General features: G+C 36.7%; 1 protein-coding gene across 1 annotated transcript in view; it reads right to left on the bottom strand.

Annotated features, from left to right (window-relative positions):
* Window positions 1-16,244, bottom strand: part of LOC117338350 (pyrokinin-1 receptor-like) — a 36,401-nt gene extending 20,157 nt beyond the window's left edge. Inside the window, exon 1 of the mRNA XM_033899674.1 lies at window positions 15,762-16,244. Within this exon, the coding sequence (XP_033755565.1) occupies window positions 15,762-16,173 (412 nt within the window). The 5' untranslated portion in view covers window positions 16,174-16,244. The remainder of the gene's footprint in view (window positions 1-15,761) is intronic.
* Window positions 16,245-24,329: the final 8,085 nt, after the last annotated feature.

The raw sequence follows: 24,329 nt of genomic DNA on the forward strand, positions 1-24,329 counted from the left end.
ATACCTCGATAAAGGCCTTTGAGATTAATAAAATCTAGCATGGGCCTGAATATCTCAACCTGAGTGTAAGAGTTTGGCCGAGTGCTGACAAGTCAAACTCTTACACGAGGATTGAGAAAGCCCTATCCATGTTACAGGCCAATGTTAAGTTATTTTTCCCACATACTTAAAAAGTAACAAATCTTTAGTAAGCAACCTTTGGATCTGAATTAATTGAAGAACTCCATATGAAATGTATGTTTATATAGCGGACTTGTGTTAGCTAATTTTTTATGACTATCACTTTGTTATAAATATGTATTTTTTCATGCTAGGGTAGGTATTTTTGTACGATTTTGTGTGTGTGTGGCTATCCGACCTACATTTCCATAGTGACAGAAAAAATAAAATGTTGTACCTATAAAGTGCTGTTTTTCCATGTACTCCAGCTTTTTTTCCACCTCAAAACCTGGCACATCCTTAAATGTAACAAAAATAAACCGACACAAACGTAACCATTACATAGCAATGCAAACATGTTTTAGCCGTTATCCATAACATCATGTTGAAACTTATTAAAATTTAAATATAGATAAACTACAGAAAATTGTGACGTCATGAGTTGCCTGTTAATCTGTTACGCATGCCATAAAATGCCCGAATATGCAATAATTACATTGAAACAGAGTTAAAGGTCATGCTATAATAGATTTGCAATTTCAAAATAAAAACATGGTATTTAGAAATTATTAGCATAATATGCATAATATCATTTCACAGTAAGGGTCCCATAAATCTGTCACGCCTACAACACATACCAACGCGTCACGGCCCCCTACTTAATACGTTTACCCAGTCTGTGTAGAATCACTATTTGAATGGAAAACAAATCCAAACTCGCCCACACATATCCAGGCTAGGCCACGTAAGCAGTTAGAGTTAAAAATAATTAAAAAATATATCACAGACGGAAAACGCGCCACTTTTAGAGTTGTCTATACCATACGATACAATGAGAGAACTTCAAGATGAAATGTATACATAGCCGTTGTTTCCTTTCAGGAAACATTGACGGAAAATGAAAAGAAAACATTTCATTAACTGAATAATTAGAGAATATCCGTATATTGATATGACGTCAAGGTCAATTTTGAGCTAGGTCAATGTCAAGGCAATATATAAGTCAATGTCAAATGTAGGTTAATGCCAGGGTCTAATAGAGGTCAAGTTATCGTTAAAGAGACGCTAATATAATTTTGCAAAATATTTGAATATTTAGCAATATCAATTATATGACCAATATTTTGAAATATCAATTTAATATACGAATATTAGCTTAAATAACATTTCTATCATGTTTTGAAAAGAAAAATATGATTGAAAAAATTCCAATTACGATTACGTCTTGTTTGTTTCAAGTTATAGGCGTCTGCCGGCCGAGATACCGCATCAGTCAGTAACGAGCCTTAAGTGATATGAACAACATATCGTAGTGAAGATAGATGGCAATCGTATGGAAATAAAGATGCTCATTCTCACTACGTTACATGAACATCGAACGACATCGCATAAAGGGTCACGTTCTGGTGACCTTTGTTATCTCAATATTTTACTTTCAGGGCAAATTGTCAATTTTTCGATGTCATCGCTCTCACCCATTCGTCACATCATGGATCTGAAGCTAGCCATTCTGACATGACCCCTTATGCGATGTCGTTAGATGTTCAATTTACGTAATGAGAATGACCATCTAGATTTTAATTAGATTGGATAGAAGGGGGTTCTTGTAAAGAGGACATCGGTTATCTAACATGTCGACTGAAGTCTACTGAGGAGCGAATAATTTATGTTATTATTTTGTTGTGATAGCGTTACTTCAGACAATGAAAAGATGCTTATTCCTAAAACTTTAATCATACAAGAACTGAAGTATCAGGCTTGTATATTCAGGGACGTATCGTTGTACCACAGCGCAAAGACGAAATAATTAAAAAAAATAATTGTAGTGATTCCGTAATGTAAAAATAAATACTGCTGTTTCTAATGATCCTCTCATAGGAATGAAGGAATTTTTTTTTCGAATAAACAATCTTTTGTTTTGTTTTAATACACCAATTTTCCCCGTATCTCTACTTTATGTGTGTTCACTTGTCATTATCAGCTGACGCTTGCTAGAAAGATGATTGCGTCCTCGCGTTACACGATGTTATGTTCATGGAAACATTGGGCTTCACAATGGTTAGGTGTTGGGAAACCTTTTTATCACGCCATCAACAATGTCATATGACATGTGCGTAGAAATTGATGATGTTTCACTTTGAGACGTGGTCACGCTACATAAAATGGTGACGTTACGCGGTTGTGTGTTGCGTGATATAGCGCGTGCCAGCTGTCTTGTCACACCTCATGTGAGATCGGTGTATCTCCGTAGCAACCATGGGATCACCCTGTGAAATATGTGAAAACGATTTTTTATTCCTTCTATAACATAGGGTAGTTGAAATGTTACAACTTCAAATTGTTATTTAACATCAAATCCGAAGTGATGGCTGTTTTAGAAATTTTTCATCTTATTTATCGCGCGCTTGTAAGCAACACAAAGTTCATTATATAAAGACTGAATACAGTTTTAAAATCGTTCAATTTATAAAAAATTTCATCTTTCATTGTCAAGCTTACTATCTAACATGGAATTTCTCTACACAATAATACAAAAGTGCAATATGGTTGTTTTCAATACTATTTTTTTTTTGAAATGATAAATCAATGTGAATCGATTTTAAGTTGGCAAATTTCTAGTTGGTTACGTCCTCGAAAGACCTAACTATGTCAAAAGGACGTCGATGAAAAAAAAATCATTGTGGCCCTGTCTATAACGAGAGTGTTGGACCATAAAACAGTCGATGATTTATGTCATCTTGCAAATATGTCTATACAGCAGTCTATTCAACCTTATTAGCGTTCAATAACAGAGCATTATACCATAAATAGAGTCCGTGCTCTATAGCATGTAATTCGAACAGGGTCACTTCTTCCCGATACTCTACCGTGGCACGAAACCTTGTAGATAATTCTGAATCATATGGCCTGGCTGTTATTAGTAAACCCATCCCCATACATAACGAAACGTACACCACGGTTCAACAAAACGAAACTTACACCACTGTTTACAATGGATTGAAAGACATGTTTGCCGAGAATATGAGTTTCAACTCGAAATTAATTTCCACTTTCACCCAAAATTGCTTCTTCATTATTAATGCTTGATTTCTCGGATTCATTGCACTCCTTTCCCTAATTTATTGATGAAGCATACAAAGAGTGTAGCTCAATGTATGTTTTCGAGTTGCACCGGATACGGTTTAATGTTTGGTTTCCGGAGGAAAGAGTACGTCAAGTTTACTTCAATTTAAATAGTGTTTGTCATTTCCCTGGCAGCTATAGACCAAAACTTCCTTACATGTAGCTAAAATAGATGATGTAGCACGATAAATTGATATCATTGCACAAATTGTAATGATTTCTCTAGTTAAATTGCTGTTAACTTTCAGCAGCGGGATCAGTTAGGTGTTATAAAATATCTAATGAGCTTGTCACTGCCATTTTATAAGAAAGCACAGCTGTTAAAAGAGGACGTCTGTGATCTAACACGTCGACAGAAGGCTTCTTAGGAGCGAATGATTTATATTTATTATTTTGTTTGGTCAGCGTCACATCAGACAAAGAATATATGTGTATTCCTGAAGGTTTAATTATACAAGAACTGCTGTATAAGGCTTGAACTCGGTAATATATCATTGTACCATAGGCAAAGACGACATAAATAAAGAGGACATGGTTTTGATTGCGTAATGTAAAAATGAATATTACTGTTTCTAATGATCCTTTAACAGGAGTAAAGTAGAATTCATCTTTCTGTTGGAATAAACGAGTTTTTGTTTCAATACACCAATTTTCCCGTGTGTCTACATTATGTGTGTCATTTGTCGTTATCAACTGATGTATGCTTGTTTGAAAGATCATTGCATCCTAACTAAGGACACAGAGAGGTGTGTTTATGGAAATATTGGACTTCAAAATTGTTAGGTGTTGGGAAACCGTTTTATCACGCCATCAACAAAGCCCTTTGACATGTGCGTAGAAATTGATGACGCTATCACTTTGAGACGTGGTTACGCTACAGACATTGGTGACGTTACGCTGTTGTGAGTAGCGTAATATAGCGCGTGTCAGCTGTCTTTCGATACCCCACGTGAGATCTATTGATCTCTTGCATCCCTGGCAACCATGGGATCACTTTGTGAAACATATGAAAACCATTTTTTATCCCTTCTATAACATAGGGTAGTTGAAATTATACAACTTCAAATGATTATTTAACTTCAAATGAGAAGTGGTTGAAGTTTGAGACATTTTCATCTTATATTTGCCGCGCTTTTAAGCAACATCAAGTCCATTACATAAAGACTGAATACACAGTTTTTAAAGCGTTCAATTAGAGTTTTCATGTTGTTTCTTTGTCAAGCTTAATATTAAACATGGAAATAAAATTTTGCATTACGTTTGTTTTCAATACTATTTTTTAGAAATGAAAAATCAATGGGAATGGAATTGATTTTGCGTTGGTACGTTTCAAGTTTGTAACGTCCTCGAATGACATGGATATGTTGAAAGGACCTCGCTGAAAAAAAATATATCGGTTTTTTCCATTTCTAATCGTGAGATCTGTATTCATTTCCGTTTCCTTGTGGGATGATTTGTTGCATCTTAAATATATTTCTATACAGCAGTCTATTCAACCTTTTGAGCGATCAATATCGGAGCATTATACCATGGAACAGAGTCAGTGATGCATGTCATGTAACCTGATTATGGTTACTTCTCCGCCATACTCTGTTGTGGTACGAAGCCTTTTAGATAATTCAAAATATATCGACATATATATTGAATATCTTGCATATCTTACACAAATGTTCCCAAGGGATATCGAAGGAATTATTTGCCGAGGATATGATTTTCCACTCGAGAATATTTCCACTTTCACCCAAAAGCGATTCTTCATTATTGATTTTTGATGCGATGTATCGTACTCTTTCTTCTAATTTATTGATGAAGCATAGAGATAATTAAGTCCAATGTAAGTTTTCGAGTTGCATCGGATACAGGTTTAGTGTTTGGTTTCCGGAGGGAGAATTTCATCGAGTTTTCATGAACTTAAATAGTGTTTGTCATTTCCCTGTCAGCTATAGACCAAACGTCCGTTACATGTAGTTAAAAAAGATGATGGAGCACGTTAGATTGATTGCACGGCGAAAATTGTACTGATTTATTTCGTTAAAGGCTAATAACGTTCAGTTGCGGGATTACTTAGGTGTTATAAAATCCCTAATGAACTTGTCATTGCCATTTTATAAGGAAAAACGGCTCGATATGTTTGCTGTGTTTCAAACCCTGCAATATAATGAATCCACAGAGATTTTATTATCCCATTAGCGAACGATCTGTACGTCCACCACGTATAATGCCATATGGAAACAATCTAACCTAATTGGACTGGATATTCGTCGTATCATCAGTAGGAACGAAATGTCCGGAAATGTTTTTTCTTTCAAAAGAAAGAAGTTGTTATTGGGTCATTTTTTTCTGAAGAGGCAAAATATTTGAATATTTAGCAATATCAAAAATATTGCCGGTGTATTGAACTATAAATATAATTTGCTAATATATATCGCTTAAATAACAGTTCTATCATGTTTTGAATAGAAAAAAAGTATTGACAGCTTTCCATTTAGAATTGCATTTTGTTCCAAGTCATGTACGTCTGCCGCCTGAGATACCGCAGAATTATGTACCGAGTCCTAAGTGATATGGGCGACGTATCGTTGCGAAGGTACAAGGGATATATGACGTCTGTTATCTAACACGTCGACTGAAGGCTACTGACGAGCGAATAATTTATATCTATTGTTTTGTTAGGTCAGCTCGACATCAGACAAAGAACAGATGTGTATTCCTCATGCTTTAAATATACAAGATCTGCAGTACCAGGCTTAAATTGTACCATAGAGGAAAGATGAAAAAATATTGTATTGATTGTATTCAATGCAAAAATGAGTACTGCTGTTTCTAATAATCCACTAGTAGGAATGAATGACATGCATGCGTGTGGGGAGGCTGCAGTATGTTCGTGTTAAGTCTCCTTATGATAGGCCGGAACGTTTGCCGATTTATAGTGCTACCTCACTGAAGAATACTGCCGAAGACACCCAGCAAGACACTCCACCCGGTCACAATATACTGATAACGGGCGAACCAGTCGTCCCACTCCTAATATTCTGAGTTTAAAGCGAGTCAATATTGCTAGTGTTGTGTGGCATATCAGACGTGTTAATTTACTTGAAATTGGAACTTATAATTTAACATAAGAGGATAAATAGTACTGTGTAAATTTATTTATAGATGTTCATATTGACCATGGTATATGAGGAATGAGAGCGAATCATTTCGCATTATATATATGTATATGAATAGATGTATTTCATTAATGAGAATGATATACAATAGGAACAGGTGTATATAAAGTTAATTTAAGTTATTTGTGAGTTCAAGTGCAAGAGGTTTAGTCATAGGACCCATGTATATAAGCATGTAGGTCTGAGGTTAATTCAAGGGTTGAGTTCCCTCCCCTTGTGAAGGTAGCCACTACACCACCTCAGCACAAACTTCTGGAGTCATCACCACCCCTGTCCCCTTTGCTACCAGAGTGGGATGGATCCCCACAGATATCTATTGATGACGAAGCAGAGTTTCATGATAGTGTAGCCGAAGCTATGGGGTGGGACCAGGCCTGTCTGCCAGTCAGCCCCATTAGCCAGGCAGCTGGATGCCAGCCAGACTTGCCAGAGAACACACCAGCCTCATCTGTGCCAGATAATCAGTCCAGCTTGTCGGAGACGGGGAACATGAAGGAAACGCCTGCTACCCAGCCCAACTTACCAGGGTCAGAGAATGAACCAGCTCCATCTGCGTCTGGGAACCAGCCTAGCTGCTTGCCAGAGACCCGTAGCTTGAAGGACACGCCAGCCCTATTTGTGCTACAGCTCAGCTTGCAGGAGACAGGGAACCAGAACCACACACCAGTCAATCAGGGAAACAGCCAGATGTTCCAGAGATCGATGGTCAGGGAAACCCGATGGACTTTCCGGCTGAGGACCCTCGGTTTTTCTTTTTGGAGGCCCCGAGTTCTGTTTTGCAGGGCAACACCGCCCAGTTGTTGAGAGCAACCAAGGACCAGGCCAGAAGACGAGGGCGCCTACACAGACACTACTTGCCCATGGGATATTTGAGTGTCAAGAGGGTCGAGACTGCCACACTCCCAGACGGACCCACCTACACCCTTGCGGACTACTGGACCAGGGATCCAGAGTGTAAGAGAACGAAAGAGAGAGCGGTCCAGACTGAGTGAGTATAGAAAGAGTGGTGTGAGTGAAGGAGTAAGTGTTATGGTGCAGATAATGGATAGATCATGGTGCATTTATGTAAATATATCATAACTCATTGTTAGTTTTAGAATAATTCTAGTCAATACAGTTACCTCAGGCAGACCATTATTTTAAAGTTAATAAAAAATTATTAGACATTTCGAAAATAATACTACACAAGTGTATACATTGTATTAAGAAGGCATGTGTAAGTAGATCTGTATGTTAGATGGATATACTATAGTACACACCACCCGGTCACATTATACTGACAACGGGCGAACCAGTTGTCCCACTCCTAATATGCTGAGCGCTAAGCAGGAGCAGCAACTACCATTTTTAAAGACTCTGGTATGTCTCGGCTAGGGGACAGAACCCAAAGCCTTCCTCACAGGGGCGAACGCTCAACTAAAAGCCAAAAGTGAGGCATTGTCAAGGGAGACATTAGGAAGAAGAAAGTTGTTAAGAAAGAAGAGAAAAGATAAGATCCCAAATTTAGTCGTCTCTTACGATCATGCAATAGGGGCAGCAGGTACAATTCTTACGCCCTACCTGCAGGCAGGTGTTGTGTGGCATATCAGACATGTTAATTTACTTGAAATTGGAACTTGTAATTTAACATTATGGGATAAATAGTACTGTGTCAATTTATTTATAGATGTTCAGAAATTGACACAAGAAAAAACCCTATTAAAAAGCCATCTTCAATATATCACGTAGCAGGAACACTGCCTAAATATTTCCTGTCCATTAAACCAGTAGATTTACAGATATTCACAGATATTCAGTCTTCAAGTGCAATAGTAAATGCATTGGGAATACTGGAATTTTCTATTTTGATACTTTTTCAGATAGCATTGAAACAGAGCTGGTCGATTCACCCTTTCTGGAGCGTTCATGATAACGCCACAATGCACATCATTGACTAGTATTTATACCAGTACGTACCCACTTACATTTTTTTTGGTCTTCAGGATCTCCCTCGATTACGAACAATCTACGTCCTCTCTTAAAGATTGTATATGTCTCATACTTTGTCAGGTTAAAAATAGTCTTTTTGGGAGTATTGGGTCAGTTAAGTGTCCATGTGCTCTACATTCTTGAAAAAAACTGCGTATATTTGATTCTATATTTGTCTGTAGACGCCACTTATGGATTAAATGGCTGCTAGCAATATTATTCTGGACAGCGCTGTCATTTAATAAGCTACTCTCTATAATTTGATGACTCGTTTTGCCATTTTATCTGTTTCTTAAACGATTTTGCTAATTTAATAATAACAAGTGCGGTACATTGTATCCACAAAATTGTGTCTCAGTTTTTTTGTTTGGCTAATTTTGCAGTTTGTTGTCGTCGATTTCCACTTCCATTTTTCTAAGTTCATTTCGACCTCACGACAGCAAGGGTCATAAACGCATAGTGAAGCTGTATGAGTGAGCATTGCAGGAATCTGCAATCTGCAATGCTCATTATTCCTGCAATGCTCATTAGCCAGGAAATATAGATACATTCTAGTATATTCTTAGCTCACCAACAATATGACGTATGTGAATGTGATTATTAAACCTCATGTTTGTAATAGTGCCTGTGATAGGTTGAAACGCATCGTATGCCCCCATGATGACCCTCACATTCTGCCTTTCGATTGTTTACGAATAGCAGTCGATCAGAAACAAACGATTTCGTGCAGTCTTACACACAGCAATAGAAAAAGATACGGCGAAACAAGAGTGCTTAGGACACGAAAATATCAACAAATATTCCGAGATTGTTTTAAAGGAATCTGGTACATGTAATAATAGCTTCGAATCGTATCAATCGAGCGACTTGGATCACAGGGGTTCGTGATAAAATTAATATTTATATATCTTGACTCCCTTTCCTCCTTTATCATTGTTTTGATATAGTTAACAGGTTATTGCTCAGAATGCATGGTAATATGAAAGTTTATTTTCCCAGAGCATCGTGTGCAATGAACCATTTACCGTCAAACACTTTCCATTGGATTGCATTGATCTACAACTTGCAAGAGAGTTTTTACAACAGCATTACAAGTCTGAAGACCCTGTTAGTATATATAAAATTTTGAACTATCTGAAAGTTATTGGTCTTTATCACAAGATTTGACTAACCATAGCCACTTTTTGATTTTAAACTGATCGTGAGTGTACCAATATATTTCTACAATTTTACATGTTTCGTTGGTTTATGTCATTTTGTCTCTTGCCCATTTTGCTCGTATTTTTAAACACTTTTTTGGCCCTTATGACCTTTATAGTGTTATTGGGCCGTTAAGCATTTTAACTACCCTCGCGTAATATGATACCTTTCGTTAAATAAACCGTTATATTGCAATCGGAGCCATCAATGCATTTATGCTCAATATTGGTTTGGTTTATTTTGTTTAACGTCCTATTAACAGCTAAGGTCATTTAAGGACGGCCTCCCGTGCGTGCGACATGTATGCGTGTGGTGAGTGCGTATGTGTGTTTTGGGAGGCTGCGGTATGTTCGTGTGAAGTCTCCTTGTGATAGGCCGGAACTTTTGCCGATTTATAGTGCTACCTCACTGAAGCATACTGCCGAAGACACCCAGCAGCACACCCCACCCGGTCACATTATACTGACAACGGACGAACCAGTCGTTCCACTCCAACTATGCTGAGCGCTAAGCAGGAGTAGCAACTACCATTTTTAAAGACTTTGGTATGTCTCGGCCAGGGGACAGAACCCAAAGCCTTCCTCACAGGGGCGAACGCTCAACTAAAGGCCAAAAGTGAGGCATTGTCAAGGGAGACATTAGGAAGAAGAAAGTTGTTCAGAAAGAGAAAAGATAAGATCCCAAATTTAGTCGCCTCTTACGATCATGCAATGGGAGCAGCAGGTACAATTCTTACGCCCTACCTGCAGGGCAGCTGCTGTACAGTTTGTGTGTAATTAGGTTATAAGTGGTATATATGTGGGTTTATATGGTGGAGTGTAACGGAGAGAGAATAGGCATTATGTTGAATTAATTTTGTTATTAGTTGTAATAAAAGCAAAATAAATTGTATACAACTGTGTTTGTTGTCCGTAATGACGTATGCTTACCAAAACTAACATTTAACACCATCTTTTCGCCAATTGTCAAATTTTAATCCCTCGTCAAGGTCAAATCCATTCCTTGACATCGTCTCCATATGACATATATTGCTGCAGTGAGGACATTAAGCCCAGACAAATGATATTATTTCAGCCAGTTAATACATTAATTTCAGAAAGACTGAAGACTATTGGTTAGTTGAGCATCGCGGAAACTGTTATGAAGAAACCGTCCTTATTTAACCCTTGGACTGCCAAGATTTTTACGTCGCCAATTTGAACTGTCTTCATCTGTTCCGCCAAGTATGACGCTACGTTAATTATGACGTCATTTGATTGTGCATTGAATAATGTTATAGTCCGGCACACAGCTATATGTATGTGTTTTAATGAGTAGTTTGTATTGAGCTATTCTAGAGCATGCCGTAAAAGAGCTACATAACCGCATGTTTAAATGATATTTCCATATAATTCAATGTATTTTTGAATGTTGTTATATGCTGCAGCAGTTGTTGATAGTCATAAATAATAAAATGTACGATTAAACAATATTTATTAATACGATTACAAATGTCTAAATCCTATCTTTGAGAAATGTTCGTGAGGGACACAATGCAAAATAATGAAATGGACTCTGTCTATTTCAAAGTTTAGCCTCGCTTGAAGAGAAAATCATAGGCCTATACGTGTCTTGATAATTCATCCTTCTAAGCGGAACACCACTTCAGCTATAAACATGTCGCTCCTATAGTAGATAAGTGTTAACCAGGATGCCGTGATAAGAGATACGGGTCAATATTGGTATTTATAGATTTATTAAGAAAGAAATATCTTGACAATACAGAACCATGCTTCAATGTTACATTGAAAGAAGGCTGATTGTAAGTGTTCGTAAAACGGCATTAATTTTTTTTTGTGTTTTTCTAATACCCCTTAGTAACCCCTGTCCAAATTCGTTATCCTCGAAGGATAGCATGCAGTTTTCACAGGAAGGGCGTCTTGAGTATTCAGCCAATGCTTATCGAACAAGTACATTCTGTGTGCTGATAACGTTGTCGAATTACAAATCAAGGTATACTCATTGAAAACATTGACGGAAAATTCCCAACTGCGATGCCAGGTCTGGATGCTTGCCTTCTAAAATCCTACCGCTGATTTTCGGTATTTTTAGAATTACTGTAAAACATTAAAATTAATATATAGCAACTGTGGATTAGTATGAAGCGATCTTGATACGCCTTTGATTCTCGCGAATCCAGCCCGACTGTGTGAGCTATCAGCTGTATGTATGCTTTTATTTTTATATAATATACTACGTATTTCTTTGAAGTATTTCTTTGAACTGGTGTTCCATTTTTTCTTAACATATATACATGTACAGGTAGGATAAGATGTTTACGTTTTATGGTATATATTAAAACATCCATTATCCACAATATTTGTCGTTTTGGACAATATGTTTACCATTATATGTTAAAGTTGAAAGTCCTTGTCTTAAAGAGTCCGTCAGTGGCCCCATCATTCGGGGACATCGCCCATAATTGACCTAAATGTGTTAATAGAATAATAATTAAAGCAATATCAAACCATCTCTAAAAAGAGAATTGTCAGTCTTGTTATCAAACAAACAAACAGGGGATGTTGACATGTTAATGCAAGTACAATATGGTTTTAAATGGAGGCTATTAAATCAATCAAATAATACGAGATGTCCCGGCTAAAACCATCATGCTGCACTATATATTATTGTAACGAATTAATTAAGTCTATGACATAAATTATTAATTAAACATAAACGCACTGTGTATAACACAATTACATCACAATGAATGTCACGGGCTAATCCAATCATTATCTATCTTCAATGCTTAAGCAGGATAAATTGTCTTATGGTGAGTAAGAACCAGACGACCATGGAAATCAATTTTTTTGAATATTTTGAAGTTTAAAGTTTTAAAGTAAATCCGATCTCTAGAAATAACGTTTATATAGAAAACTTCATTCTACAATTCTTCTTAACGAAATCATGATAATGAAAATATAACTTTTATTACGAAATGTCATTAATCATCATAATTATGATCTTGCTCAAGAAATCGGTGGGTAAAGAAGTGATATTATCACACTCTAGGCGTCACAACAACACAAATGTCGCTAGGGCAACACGCGTTTTACAAGAAATTAACATACAAACAAACTAAAACCATAAACGGAAACCGTCAACATACCCTAAGGATTATACAGAAATGTAAAAGACAGATGTCGGTCAACATGATAAAACATACTTTATGACAATAGTCTATGATGTATAAATATCTTGATGAATAGAGAGAGTACTTTCACGTAGCCTCGACTTTTAATTTGTTTGTCTTCAGAAAATACAATTTTAATAATATTTGAAGATTTTCTTTCTATAAAAATATACCGTGTAGGCCAAAGTTCTGTCTGTCTTATATTAATTCATTTATGTAAATAGCTCGTTACACGAGAATAAGAAATACTGCCAGAAGTAAAAAGTTAACATTAACAGACATCAGAGGTAGAATATTTCATTAATTTGCATTAAGGTATCTTTGATTTGGAGTTTGATATCATCTCGATAGACGAGTCGCATGTCGACGAGAATTTTATTTAATAAAAATATAATGAAAACAGCACAAAAGGTAAGCATCCAAAGATCCCAAGAAATTAATGGGTCGTATACATCAATATTGGCGTGTTTACTATCTCAACGAAAAACGAAACTCGCCTGTTCTATAAGAAGCAAGTCAGTACTTGAGGTTACGTTACTAAGAACGATTACATGCATCGATAGGCGTTAGAAGAAAAAGCTACGAAAGAATTTCGCGTGTTATTTAAATGAATTTAACCTGACGCTTGTGTTCATATTTTACTTAATTAATTAATATATTGGATTTAATAAACGCGTTTAATAAGTCTAAATATAATATTTAATAGATTGATGATTCTTCCTTGTTTTTTCTTTGTAAAATATATATATACATTATTATAGTCTTTCTTTCTTTAACACGGGCTATTTGCGCTAACGATTTTTTGTGTGCGTTACTTTGTTTTGATAACATCCTCGCAACAGCAAAGTCATATGAGTAACCCCTTACGGCACGCCTCGAGATACCGAATCGTATATATTACTCATTCTAGTGTCAGTATAATGGACCAGGAGCGATGTCCATGTGCCTGCAACATGGCATTTATGTAAGATGGAACTACGAAGCGTACTGTACGCTGACCCCGTTCTAGCAAAATATAGACAGTATCCTGAAATGACCTTAATATGTTGACAGGAACTTATCTGTAACATGTTAACAACAACAATATAAAGAGAAATCGTCGATGTGTATCTTAAATGCAAGGTTAATATAAAAACAGCATTTATTTAATCACAATTCTCTCTCACCTTGATGTGTACCCTCATTATAAGCAGCACGTGCTCTGAAAGCGACATACTTAAAAGTAGTCCATGTAATTCGCGCGCGCCAAACACCGCAATTATGCAAATACGCTTTTATCTAAAATCTAACACAATTCTTGACGGGTGATGTTGTCCATACTTTTCTAACAGTGTGAATAAGCTATCTAAGGGGATGTTGAGAGCGATAAACGCTATATTGTGTAACGGAAATGACATTTGCGACTTAAGCGGGAGAAACGACAAGCTCACGTAGACGATTTCGTCGGAGATTGAATATTTTGTGTGTATGAAGCATACTAACATTGTCACGATTACCCTGCGATAGTGAATATAACGAACGCAACCTTCATCCTGTATTATGCGATTAATCTACAAATCAGTACAAATGTCCTGATATAAAGCAACCAAATCAATTGTTAATTTTAGGTTTGAAGTCACTGTTCCATTGATAATAGGCATGATGTATTCACCACATGGTGCCTATTGTAGTGCCCTGTTTGGAGTTAAAGTCTTAGCAACAGCTAGGGTTATCAGTTAACAGCTGTTTGGGAGATACTTAATATAGGAATAAAAAGAAATATACCAAATGTTGTAATGGAGTAACAAAATCAAATCATATCTCTTAAGTAACCCCAATCTAATTAAAATCTAGATGGTCATTCTCACTACGTTACATGAACAACATGTAACGTACGTAGTGAGAATGACCATCTATATTTTAATTAGATTGAAATAACCCAAAAATGATAATCACTCCGCCGTGTAATCGATATAGAAGAATTTGATTTTGGTATGTACGGATCTGGCTTCCTCGCTAAACCTATCATCATTTGAAGAATTATTTGAGCCTCTGATTAGTCATTTCATGGTGTCATTAACACATATTTAACATTGACATGGTAGCCTGCCATTATATTTGTTAACGTTATACTGACGGTGGGATTTAAAGCAGAATGTCAAGCAGCTGATACGAATATTACAATCTTCATTTGTCTTTTGGGGACAGTATCCAGTGTAGTTAAAGCAATCTTCAAATTTAAAAAGTGAAGACAACGAAAAAATGTACATTGAGATAAAAGAAAATACATATGCGTGAACTTCATTGTAGTCACTGTTCCCGAATTCCCAAAAAGAAGCCACAAAAAGCTATTTTGGAACATTGCATTAGTAATCGAATGGTCGAGTGGTGAAGAAGTAAATCACTCGCAAGGATTCGGTTTCCTGACCGCAGGAGAAAGGTATTAACCTGTCCGACTTCTGGGTTTTCTCCAGGTTCTGTGGTTTCTTCCCATAGTATGACCCCGTGTTTCCATTAGGGTTAATTAGACTGATTACTATAGTAAGCTGTTTAGTAATACAAGATCATACTGTTGTAACCTATAGTTTACATTGACAATAGTGATACAATATCATACTGCTGTAATAAATACAGTTGATATTTACGATAGTCGTACAATATTATACAGTTGTAACATAATATAGTTTACATTTGCAAGAAAAACACATTATACTGTTACATAATTGTAGATTATATTTACGATGCTAATACAATTTCATAATGTTGTAACATAAATTTAGTTGCCATTTACAATAGTGATACAATATTATGTTTTTCCGCACACCCCGACCAACACAAATATAGGTTTTCTTTGTGTCTTATCAACGTTTATAGAACATTTTAGAACGGAAAACATTTAATTATAGATCACAGAGACCGGTACCCTGTACTAATACAACCTATGGTAATAACATTATCATACAACAAGACATGAATTATGTACTACTTACACATGATTTCGCCGAAATACCAGACTTCTTTGGTATGTAGCTCAACGAGAACGGGTGGCATGCATACCACCATGACGAGGAGGTCAGCAACACACAAGTTAATTAGGTAGATGTTGACAGCATTCTTAATATTTCTCCCATAAATCACCACAGCGATCACGGCCGCATTACCTAAAATTCCCACAACAAAAATCACTACATAAAACAATGTTGCAAACACTAACAGGTATACAGGTGCCTCAGGTACGTTGCTTGAACTATAGGTTGGATCATTAGATGTTTGGTTTAAATCAAGCTCCACGGAAACATTTTCCTTCGAATAGTTATATCCATTGATGATGCGCTGTAGCGGTGATAGCGTTGAGTTAGGAAGTAAGCATGGTCCCGTGAAGGGCTGATACGGACCATTCATGTTCGATCAACAATTTCTACTCCAGTGCAGTAGCGGAGTTCTTACTGTCTCGTCTTTACTGTTTGGCAGCCTTTGAGCGCTGCTTCTAACGCAATCGCATTACTATGGAACAGGCTTACACGTGGATTATATCTCCGTATAACAGACTACGTATCACACGACTCCCGTCACAGTATTTAGTAGTTGTTATAAATAGCTGTATATAAGTGTTAAGTCAACAGGTTCTCGTGCTGTTAATGTCTTGACAAGGAAACGATTAATGTAATTAAAATAATTAATTCAATACAACACTCGCTATACGATAAGACTACAGCATGCTTAACGTCAATATTGCATTATCCACCTTGTCAAGTGTATATTTATGTTCATTTACATAATTGCATATCATTGAACATTTTCACTTAGTTTGTCTACCACCAGAGACCTCCTCGGTATTTAATATTCGAAAACAATTTTATTGACTTGTTTTGACGTGTACGCATGATCATTTTGGGGCTTGTAACAAATAATATTTGTGGTCGCCTCGAGGAAAGGATTTATTTACTTGTTTTTGATTACATATCTTGCTCTGTCTACTAATGACAATAATAAACATTATATTACAACTGTTAAGCAATACTTCAGGCTATCGGGATCTATGTTTAAATAACAGGAATGTCTTTTTAATGGTCATATTATCGCGTTTAGGTATTGAATTCTAATGTGATGGCCCTTGAAAAGCGCTGCACCTTTTTCTCATAGCCTGAACCACTTAAATCTAAATGGGGCTATTCAGTCAACAAACTGATTTTAAGCCGACGAGGTATCGTTATTACATCATCGTTACAAATTAATTATAATGTCAATCATGGTCCGTTTCTTGCGAAAGCCGATGTAAAATTGATCATTGCAAAAAGTACAGTTTATATACATATTTTATTCTCTAATATGTTCATGTACTCGAATTTCTACTCATAAGTGTAAAGATGAATTAGCAAATCTGGAATGATTTTCTATAATGTTATCGGCGCTATCGTAATTAGCGTAACGTTTTAAACTCAAAAAGAAGATTAAAATGAAAATAAGGACATTTAAAGCAGAAACACCGGAATATCACAACACCTGCACAATCTGCTGCATGACTTACTATTAACGTGGAAATCTACGCGATGGGGGAAATTTACGGTAATTAAGCGGAGTCCTTTTGATCGCGAGAATTTCTCCACGCGTATTATCTGGATATCAATTTGCGTTATTTCGAACTACAAATGGATGGATCAATCGCGAAAATTAACCCAAAGTGTATAGTTTACATATCGAAATCGCGAAATTAACCCATCGCATAAAATAACCACGTTTACAGTATATGCATCATAATAAATAATCTGTGAGAGTAAATGTTTATTTGTACAAGTGTTTACTGTATCTACCATATGATAGCAAGTCCGTGTATTGAGACCTCGTTTCTAGTGCGTTGGAACAAGCTGTTGTGTGCGAACGAGATATTGCGTTTGAATAAAACATTTCTGCATTTTAATGTTCATATCATTGCTATAAACGAAATGTTATTGCTATGAACGAAATATTATTGTGTACAAACATAGGTTTTCCGTCTAAACGCAATACCATTACGTTTTAACGACATATTGTAAGCGAACGGGATATTGTTGCATACAAACGAGATACATTGTGCGGACGAAATATTACTTGCGAACGAAATATTGGTGCATGAAATCAATATTGTGCAGACGAAATATAATTACATGCGAACGAGATAGTGCATGCGAATATTTTATTACAATCTAATTAAAATCTAGATGGTCGACCGACCATCTAGATTTTAATTAGATTGATTTTATTAGAGAACGAAATAGTTTATCATTGTTTACGGACACCGTAGATAATTGAATATCGGCTGCATTATGTATAATTCCTTGTCATGTGTCATGTTACGTCGACGTTCGTACTAGTCTACATCGTGATGTGCACTATATTTGTATAGCTAAGCGACGATGCCCTGTTACGTCTGGCCGGAGTGTTCTCGGTACGGGTCGGTTTACTTCATACTGATATTTGAAAAAAAAAACCTGAAAATTAAAAGAAAAGAAAACCTCTGAAGTGTTGTAAGGACTCTGGATGTCGCTATGTTCCGACTAGTAAGTCATCCCTAGTTGAATTAGAATTCAGAATAATGTAGCGAATGGGATCAAATGAGCGGAATGAATGCTGCTTAACATGCAGATACTGTTTACTGTAAAAGTCGAACGCGTATATTCGGTGAAAGTTGTCCAGGGGCAACATGTCTATTAATATCCCTGGATGAAGCTTTTATAATAATTTAACACTGAACAGTTTCATCCCGCCTTTATTTATGACGGCTGATTGAACTCTATTGCATGAAATGGTGATGTGTCGACTTTAAAATCACTTGTTTGCAATGGAAATATCAAGATATTTTTAAAATAAGTGCTTCCGTTTTCCTAGGAAAAGGCAAAGCAAGCATCCTAGGACATCACCTACATAATAAAACGCACTCGGATACAAATTATGACTTCCCATTGCACGAGGTCACATCCTCAACTCGGTCAGGTAATAAACAATTAGGCTATGGAGAAAAAACTACAGCGGCGACTCTCATACTAAATGTTAATATAGTTCATATGCCTCACCAAGTCAGCTGCGTAGATGGTTGTGCGAAATTCCACAACTACAACACCCTAACCTGACGTTCACCTCGTTGTGATAAAATGTACAGCATGCTTATCTGATCTGCTTAAGACATTACACGTGCCAGAGGATACAATTTTACGAGTACGTGATCGCGGCATAATAGTTTTGGGCACTCGTTTTCAAAAGCTAATACAGAATACGCTTCAGATGTCACTACGAATATTAGCTTACATCCTGATCTATCAAATGTTTATATTAGCTATACACAGTGACAACAGGAACATCTAATAATTAACTGCTGGAAATTGGTGGTGTTGCCACAAAGTTGATGATATCATATGGAGTTATCTGAAGTTACGTGTGGGTTGTACAAGGTTTTCTGTGCAAAGATCGCCTAAAGATGATAGTGTAGTCACATGAAAGGTCATTATTGAAGAAGGTAACATTACAATCTGATAACATGGTACTGATAGCAGCTCTTGCCGCATATTTTAAAACTAGAATGAAGTAACTATTTTTTGTTTGTTTTGATTTTTCGAGGAAAAAGGAACAGAGAAGAGTCGCTTAATCGTTTCAATCAGATAATGAGATAGAGTGGGGCTTTTCAATCGCGCTAATCATGAAAACGGGAAATTAAGTCGCCGTGAAAATAAGCTGACTTATAGTACTGAATATTGATGCATGTCATGTCCAATATGACTGTGACATGGCATTTCAGTGAAGTAACATTATTACGCGGCACTTAAGCTGGGCCCACTCAAGCAAGCACCGTCTTAAATGACCTTAACGCGTTAGGGCGTTAAACACGAGCACTAACCATAAACCAATTGATTTAGAAAAATCCCTGAATAAACTCGTTTTGGTTTTGCTAACATAGTTTGTCCGACACCTGCGTCATACAAACTACTATTCAACGTAATGATAACAAACTATTAATAAATAATAACAAAGAAGGTTAACAATAACAAATAATTGCAAGATGGGCCAGCGAGTGAACACACGTGTCTTTGTTTGTTTGGACAAATGAAAATTGTGCTTGTCACGTCGTCCATTTACTTTCCTTCGAAAGTATGGTGTTGTTTACAAACATCTGCTTTCTTATTGGAATCATTTTCACATAACCTTGTAGTGTGGACGTAAATCAAAACAAAACAAACAACCCTAGATTCAGTATATTGACCTGTTATATATCAGTACAGGAGAGTTACGGTTAAAATTATAGTTTAAACGGTTTCCCCCTAAGAATCCTATAAAATTGGTTTGGTTTTATTTGGTCAACGTCCTAACAACATCTAAGGTCATTGAAGGACGGCCTCCCGTGCGTGCTATATGAATGTGTGTGGTGAGTGCATATGTGTTTTGTGGGAGGCTCTGGTAGAGGCTTGTGACAGTGCGGACTTTTTTCTCCGATTTATAGTGATACCTCACTGAAGCCCACTCCCATAAAAGCCACTCAAGCTAATATATGGATAATTTTAATAGCAATTAAATCATGTATGCTCCTGTCATAGCTTATAACATCAATACTTATTGGAGCTTTGATTTAGCAATGTATGCCAAGCCCATTCCCCCTGACAACATTCCACGAGTGTTTTAAGCGGGTCAGTTCTCCTATAGGCTTTACTTTTTTTTCCAGTTTTCTAAATTAGTTTTTAAGCGCTTAAACACTCGTAAAACTTCTTTCTGTCAGAACTAATGTTTCTATCCTGTTTGATTAACCTATATAGGAGATGTAATTACGTCGTTTCAAAGCTTTTCCTTAATGTAATTTTGTATGAGAAAAAAAATCTCATAAGACTATTAAATACCTAACAACAGGAATATTCGCTTTATCTGTCACCGGAGTTCTGAAACATTGGTGTGTTGTTTTGGTTCATAGCTTATAACTATCTGATGTAGATACAATTACAATCAAAGCAATTTGGTATTTCAAAATGAAAATGAACAATATACGCAATAGTATAGAATCTCTACGTCTATTTTCACTCAAACTTCAGGAATACCAAGTACATATGCTAAACCTTCATCAAACTATTTTATTTATAAGCAGTGCTTTATCACATTAGACCCAACCCTTAATGACTGTTTCATAATATCAAAATGGTAACACAGAGTTATGAGCGTATTAAGTTTTGCATTATTACGAGTAGAAAGCTAATTTAATATGCGCTAAAGTATAATTGATATTTCCTTCAGAACACAAAAGGGCCATCAAATATTGAGTCGAAGGATTTATGAATCTGAAAAGTATTACGAGTAAAATTGTTGAATGGTGAGGTCAACACTTGGCCCCCACGTCAATTTTTTTTTTTTAATTTTTTGGTTTGGTTTGGTTTATTTAGTTTAACGTCCTATTGACAGCTAAGGTCATTTAAGGACGGCCTCCCGTGCGTGCGACATGCATGCGTGTGGTGAGTGCATATGTGTGTTTTGGGTGGCTGCGATATGTTTGTGTTAAGTCTCCTAGTGATAGGCCGGAACTTTTATAGTGCTATCTCACTGAAGCATACTGCCGAAGACACCCAGCAGCACATCCCACCCGGTCACATTATACTGACAACGGGCTAACCAGTCGTCCCACTCCAAATATGCTGAGCGCTAAGCAGGAGTAGCAACTACCATTTTTAAATACTCTGGTATGTCTCGGCAAGGGGACCGAACCCAAAGCCTTCCTCACAGGGGCGAACGCTCAACTAAAGGCCAAAAGTGAGGCATTGTCAAGAGAGACATACATGTTTCGTTTGTTTGATGTTTCGTTTTCCCCATTTTACTCGCCATTTTTTTTGGCCCCAGTGACTTTTTGAGTGTTGTTGGGCCGTTATGAAACACGGTCAGTGTTACTGTTAATTGAAAATTGCTCGACTTACACGCTTTTCACACATTTACTTACATCAATACGACCGGTCTTCTCTTGTAGTATCAGTCTCCTGCGATTAAAAAGATTCTTCGGTCGTTTTATTAATACCAGAATCTGAAATGAACTAGCGGTTTTATTGGATGTTTATTTAATTGTAATTGAATACTTGAGCGTGGTTGTATCGGGATCTACTCGGGTCAAATCATCAAGGACATTAGTATTATCCAGGAAATCCTGTCAAATGATATCATCACAGAGATGCCCTGATGTTACAAAACTTTGCCAAATGGTTCAGATATGATCATATGATTCTTACTTAGAACAACAGTGTAGATTGTATCCCCCCCCCCCCCCCCCCTTTAGCTGTTGATAGGACGCTAAATAATAAATCAAAGCTAATCAATCACTAAAAAGTGAAGGGAAATACATTTTCTGTTAGTTCCCCTTTTATATACAATAGTGCTTTCAGAAAGAAATTTAATGTAAAGGAATTTCCTTTAGCTTAGAAACGTTGATGAAACTGGGGTCTGCCATTCATGTAGGCAATGTCCGTATTATGTATGTATAAGTGTATATTATTGCCGATTTGAAAAAGCTTGGTTGTACTACTTCGATTACCTCCATCTTCCGGTAAGAGGAGTTTTCTTTACTTTAGTAAAAGCGAAGAAAAAATCCTTAAAACTAGCTGTCGAATTTCATAAGAGGAAATTAGTTCAATACGTTTGTAAACATACGTTCCCCATTGTGACTGAAAGTTTAACCTAAATATTGTGTATACAGCTTACGTCTTATAGTCACATTATTAAATGAATCTACTTTGTAACAGCCGTTGTTTGATGTGGAAAATATTGGCATTGTATATTCATAAATTACTGTGATAAAAATGCAATACGGATATACTGTATATCATATATCAGTCACGGTATTGAAGTACATATTCATCAGAGAAACAGTTTAATTGTTATTATCATTATATTATATTAGTATCGACCTCTCAACTCTGGAAAGGTAATAATGGTCAAAAAACGACGAGTAAAAATCGGTATGAAACATGACACCATAAAAAACGAAATAAATAAACATGTGTTGGCACACGCGCTTATCTAATTTAAAATAATACGGATAAGGTTACACATATTCGGAAGTACATTATGCCATATTTAGATAGTTTATTATTTTGTACATTGATCAGTTTAATACCTGTGCTGTAACAGGTTGTTGATCAATACAATCGAATACAGGATGTTTGACGGTAAATGGTTCGTTGCGTGCGGTGCGAGGTTTGTAATCACGCGTCAATAAGTAAGAATGCGTTATATATGTATGTCCCATCCTAAGACGACCAAGGGCAACCTCAGCTCGGTGACTGTCTCCGCAGCAAGGAAATAAGTTATCGTGGTACTGCCTAACAGATGCGAGGAGGCCTAGGGCAAATGAGGGGTAATATGGTTTGCCTTGTAAAATAATTCAACGGCAAATTTTCGAAATCTCCGAGATTAAAAAACCCTAATGTCCTATACAATCTAATTAAAATCTAGATGGTCATTCTCACTACGTTACATGAACATCTAACAACATCCCATAAGAGGTCACGTTCTGATGACCTTTGAGATGTGTGTATTTCACTTTCAGGGCGAATTGTCCATTTTCCGATGTCATCGAGGCAAACCATTTCGTTACAGCATGTATCTGAAGCAAACCATTTCGGTACAACATGTACTATATAATTTTGTGGGACGAAATGACTTGAAATAAATTGACATATTATGCAAGTTATGAACTTTAGTCGTGCTAATTCGGATATAATAATTCACTTCAAATATTCTGGAAGTAGTCATTTGATTGGCTAATCCAAAAGGTCATCAGAACGTGACCCCTATTGGGATGTTGTTAGATGTTCATGTAACGTAGTGAGAATGACCATCTATATTTTAATTAGATTGATGTCCTATACAGATTATGGAAGAAAACTTTGGGATGCCGGTCAAGCATTTGCTAGAATAAGCTGCATCATCGTTCCAAAATATATGGGTCACATTATTTATCGCATTTCCACATGTACAGGCTTGGGCAATTTATCACCTAGGCACTTTGCTGGTTTCAGGTACTCCTCTGAAATCCGAAGTCGCTAGTTTTGAGTTGAGATAATTATGGTGTATTTAGCAACAAGTTCGCCTGCCGTTTTTTAGCCCACCATCATCAGATGGTGGGCTATTCAAATCGCCCTGCGTCCGTGGTCCGTGGTCCGTCCGTCCGTCCGTCCCTCCGTCCGTCCGTCCGTAAACAATTCTTGTTATCGCTAATCCTCAGAAAGTACTGAAGGGATCTTTCTTAAATTTCATATGTAGGTTCCCCTTGGTGCCTAGTTATGCATATTGCATTTTGGGACTGATCGGAAAACAACATGGCCGACAGGCAGCCATCTTGGATTTTGACCATTGAAGTTTGTTATCGCTATTTCTCAGAAAGTACTGAAGGGATCTTTCTCAAATTTCATATGTAGGTTTCCCTTGGTGCCTAGTTATGCATATTGCATTTTGGGACCGATCGGAAAACAACATGGCCGACAGGCAGCCATCTTGGATTTTGACCATTGAAGTTTGTAATCGCTATTTCTGAGAAAGAACTGAAGAGATCTTTCTCAAATTTC

The sequence above is a fragment of the Pecten maximus genome, chromosome 11 (genome assembly GCF_902652985.1).
Source record: "Pecten maximus chromosome 11, xPecMax1.1, whole genome shotgun sequence".
Taxonomy (NCBI): domain Eukaryota; kingdom Metazoa; phylum Mollusca; class Bivalvia; order Pectinida; family Pectinidae; genus Pecten; species Pecten maximus.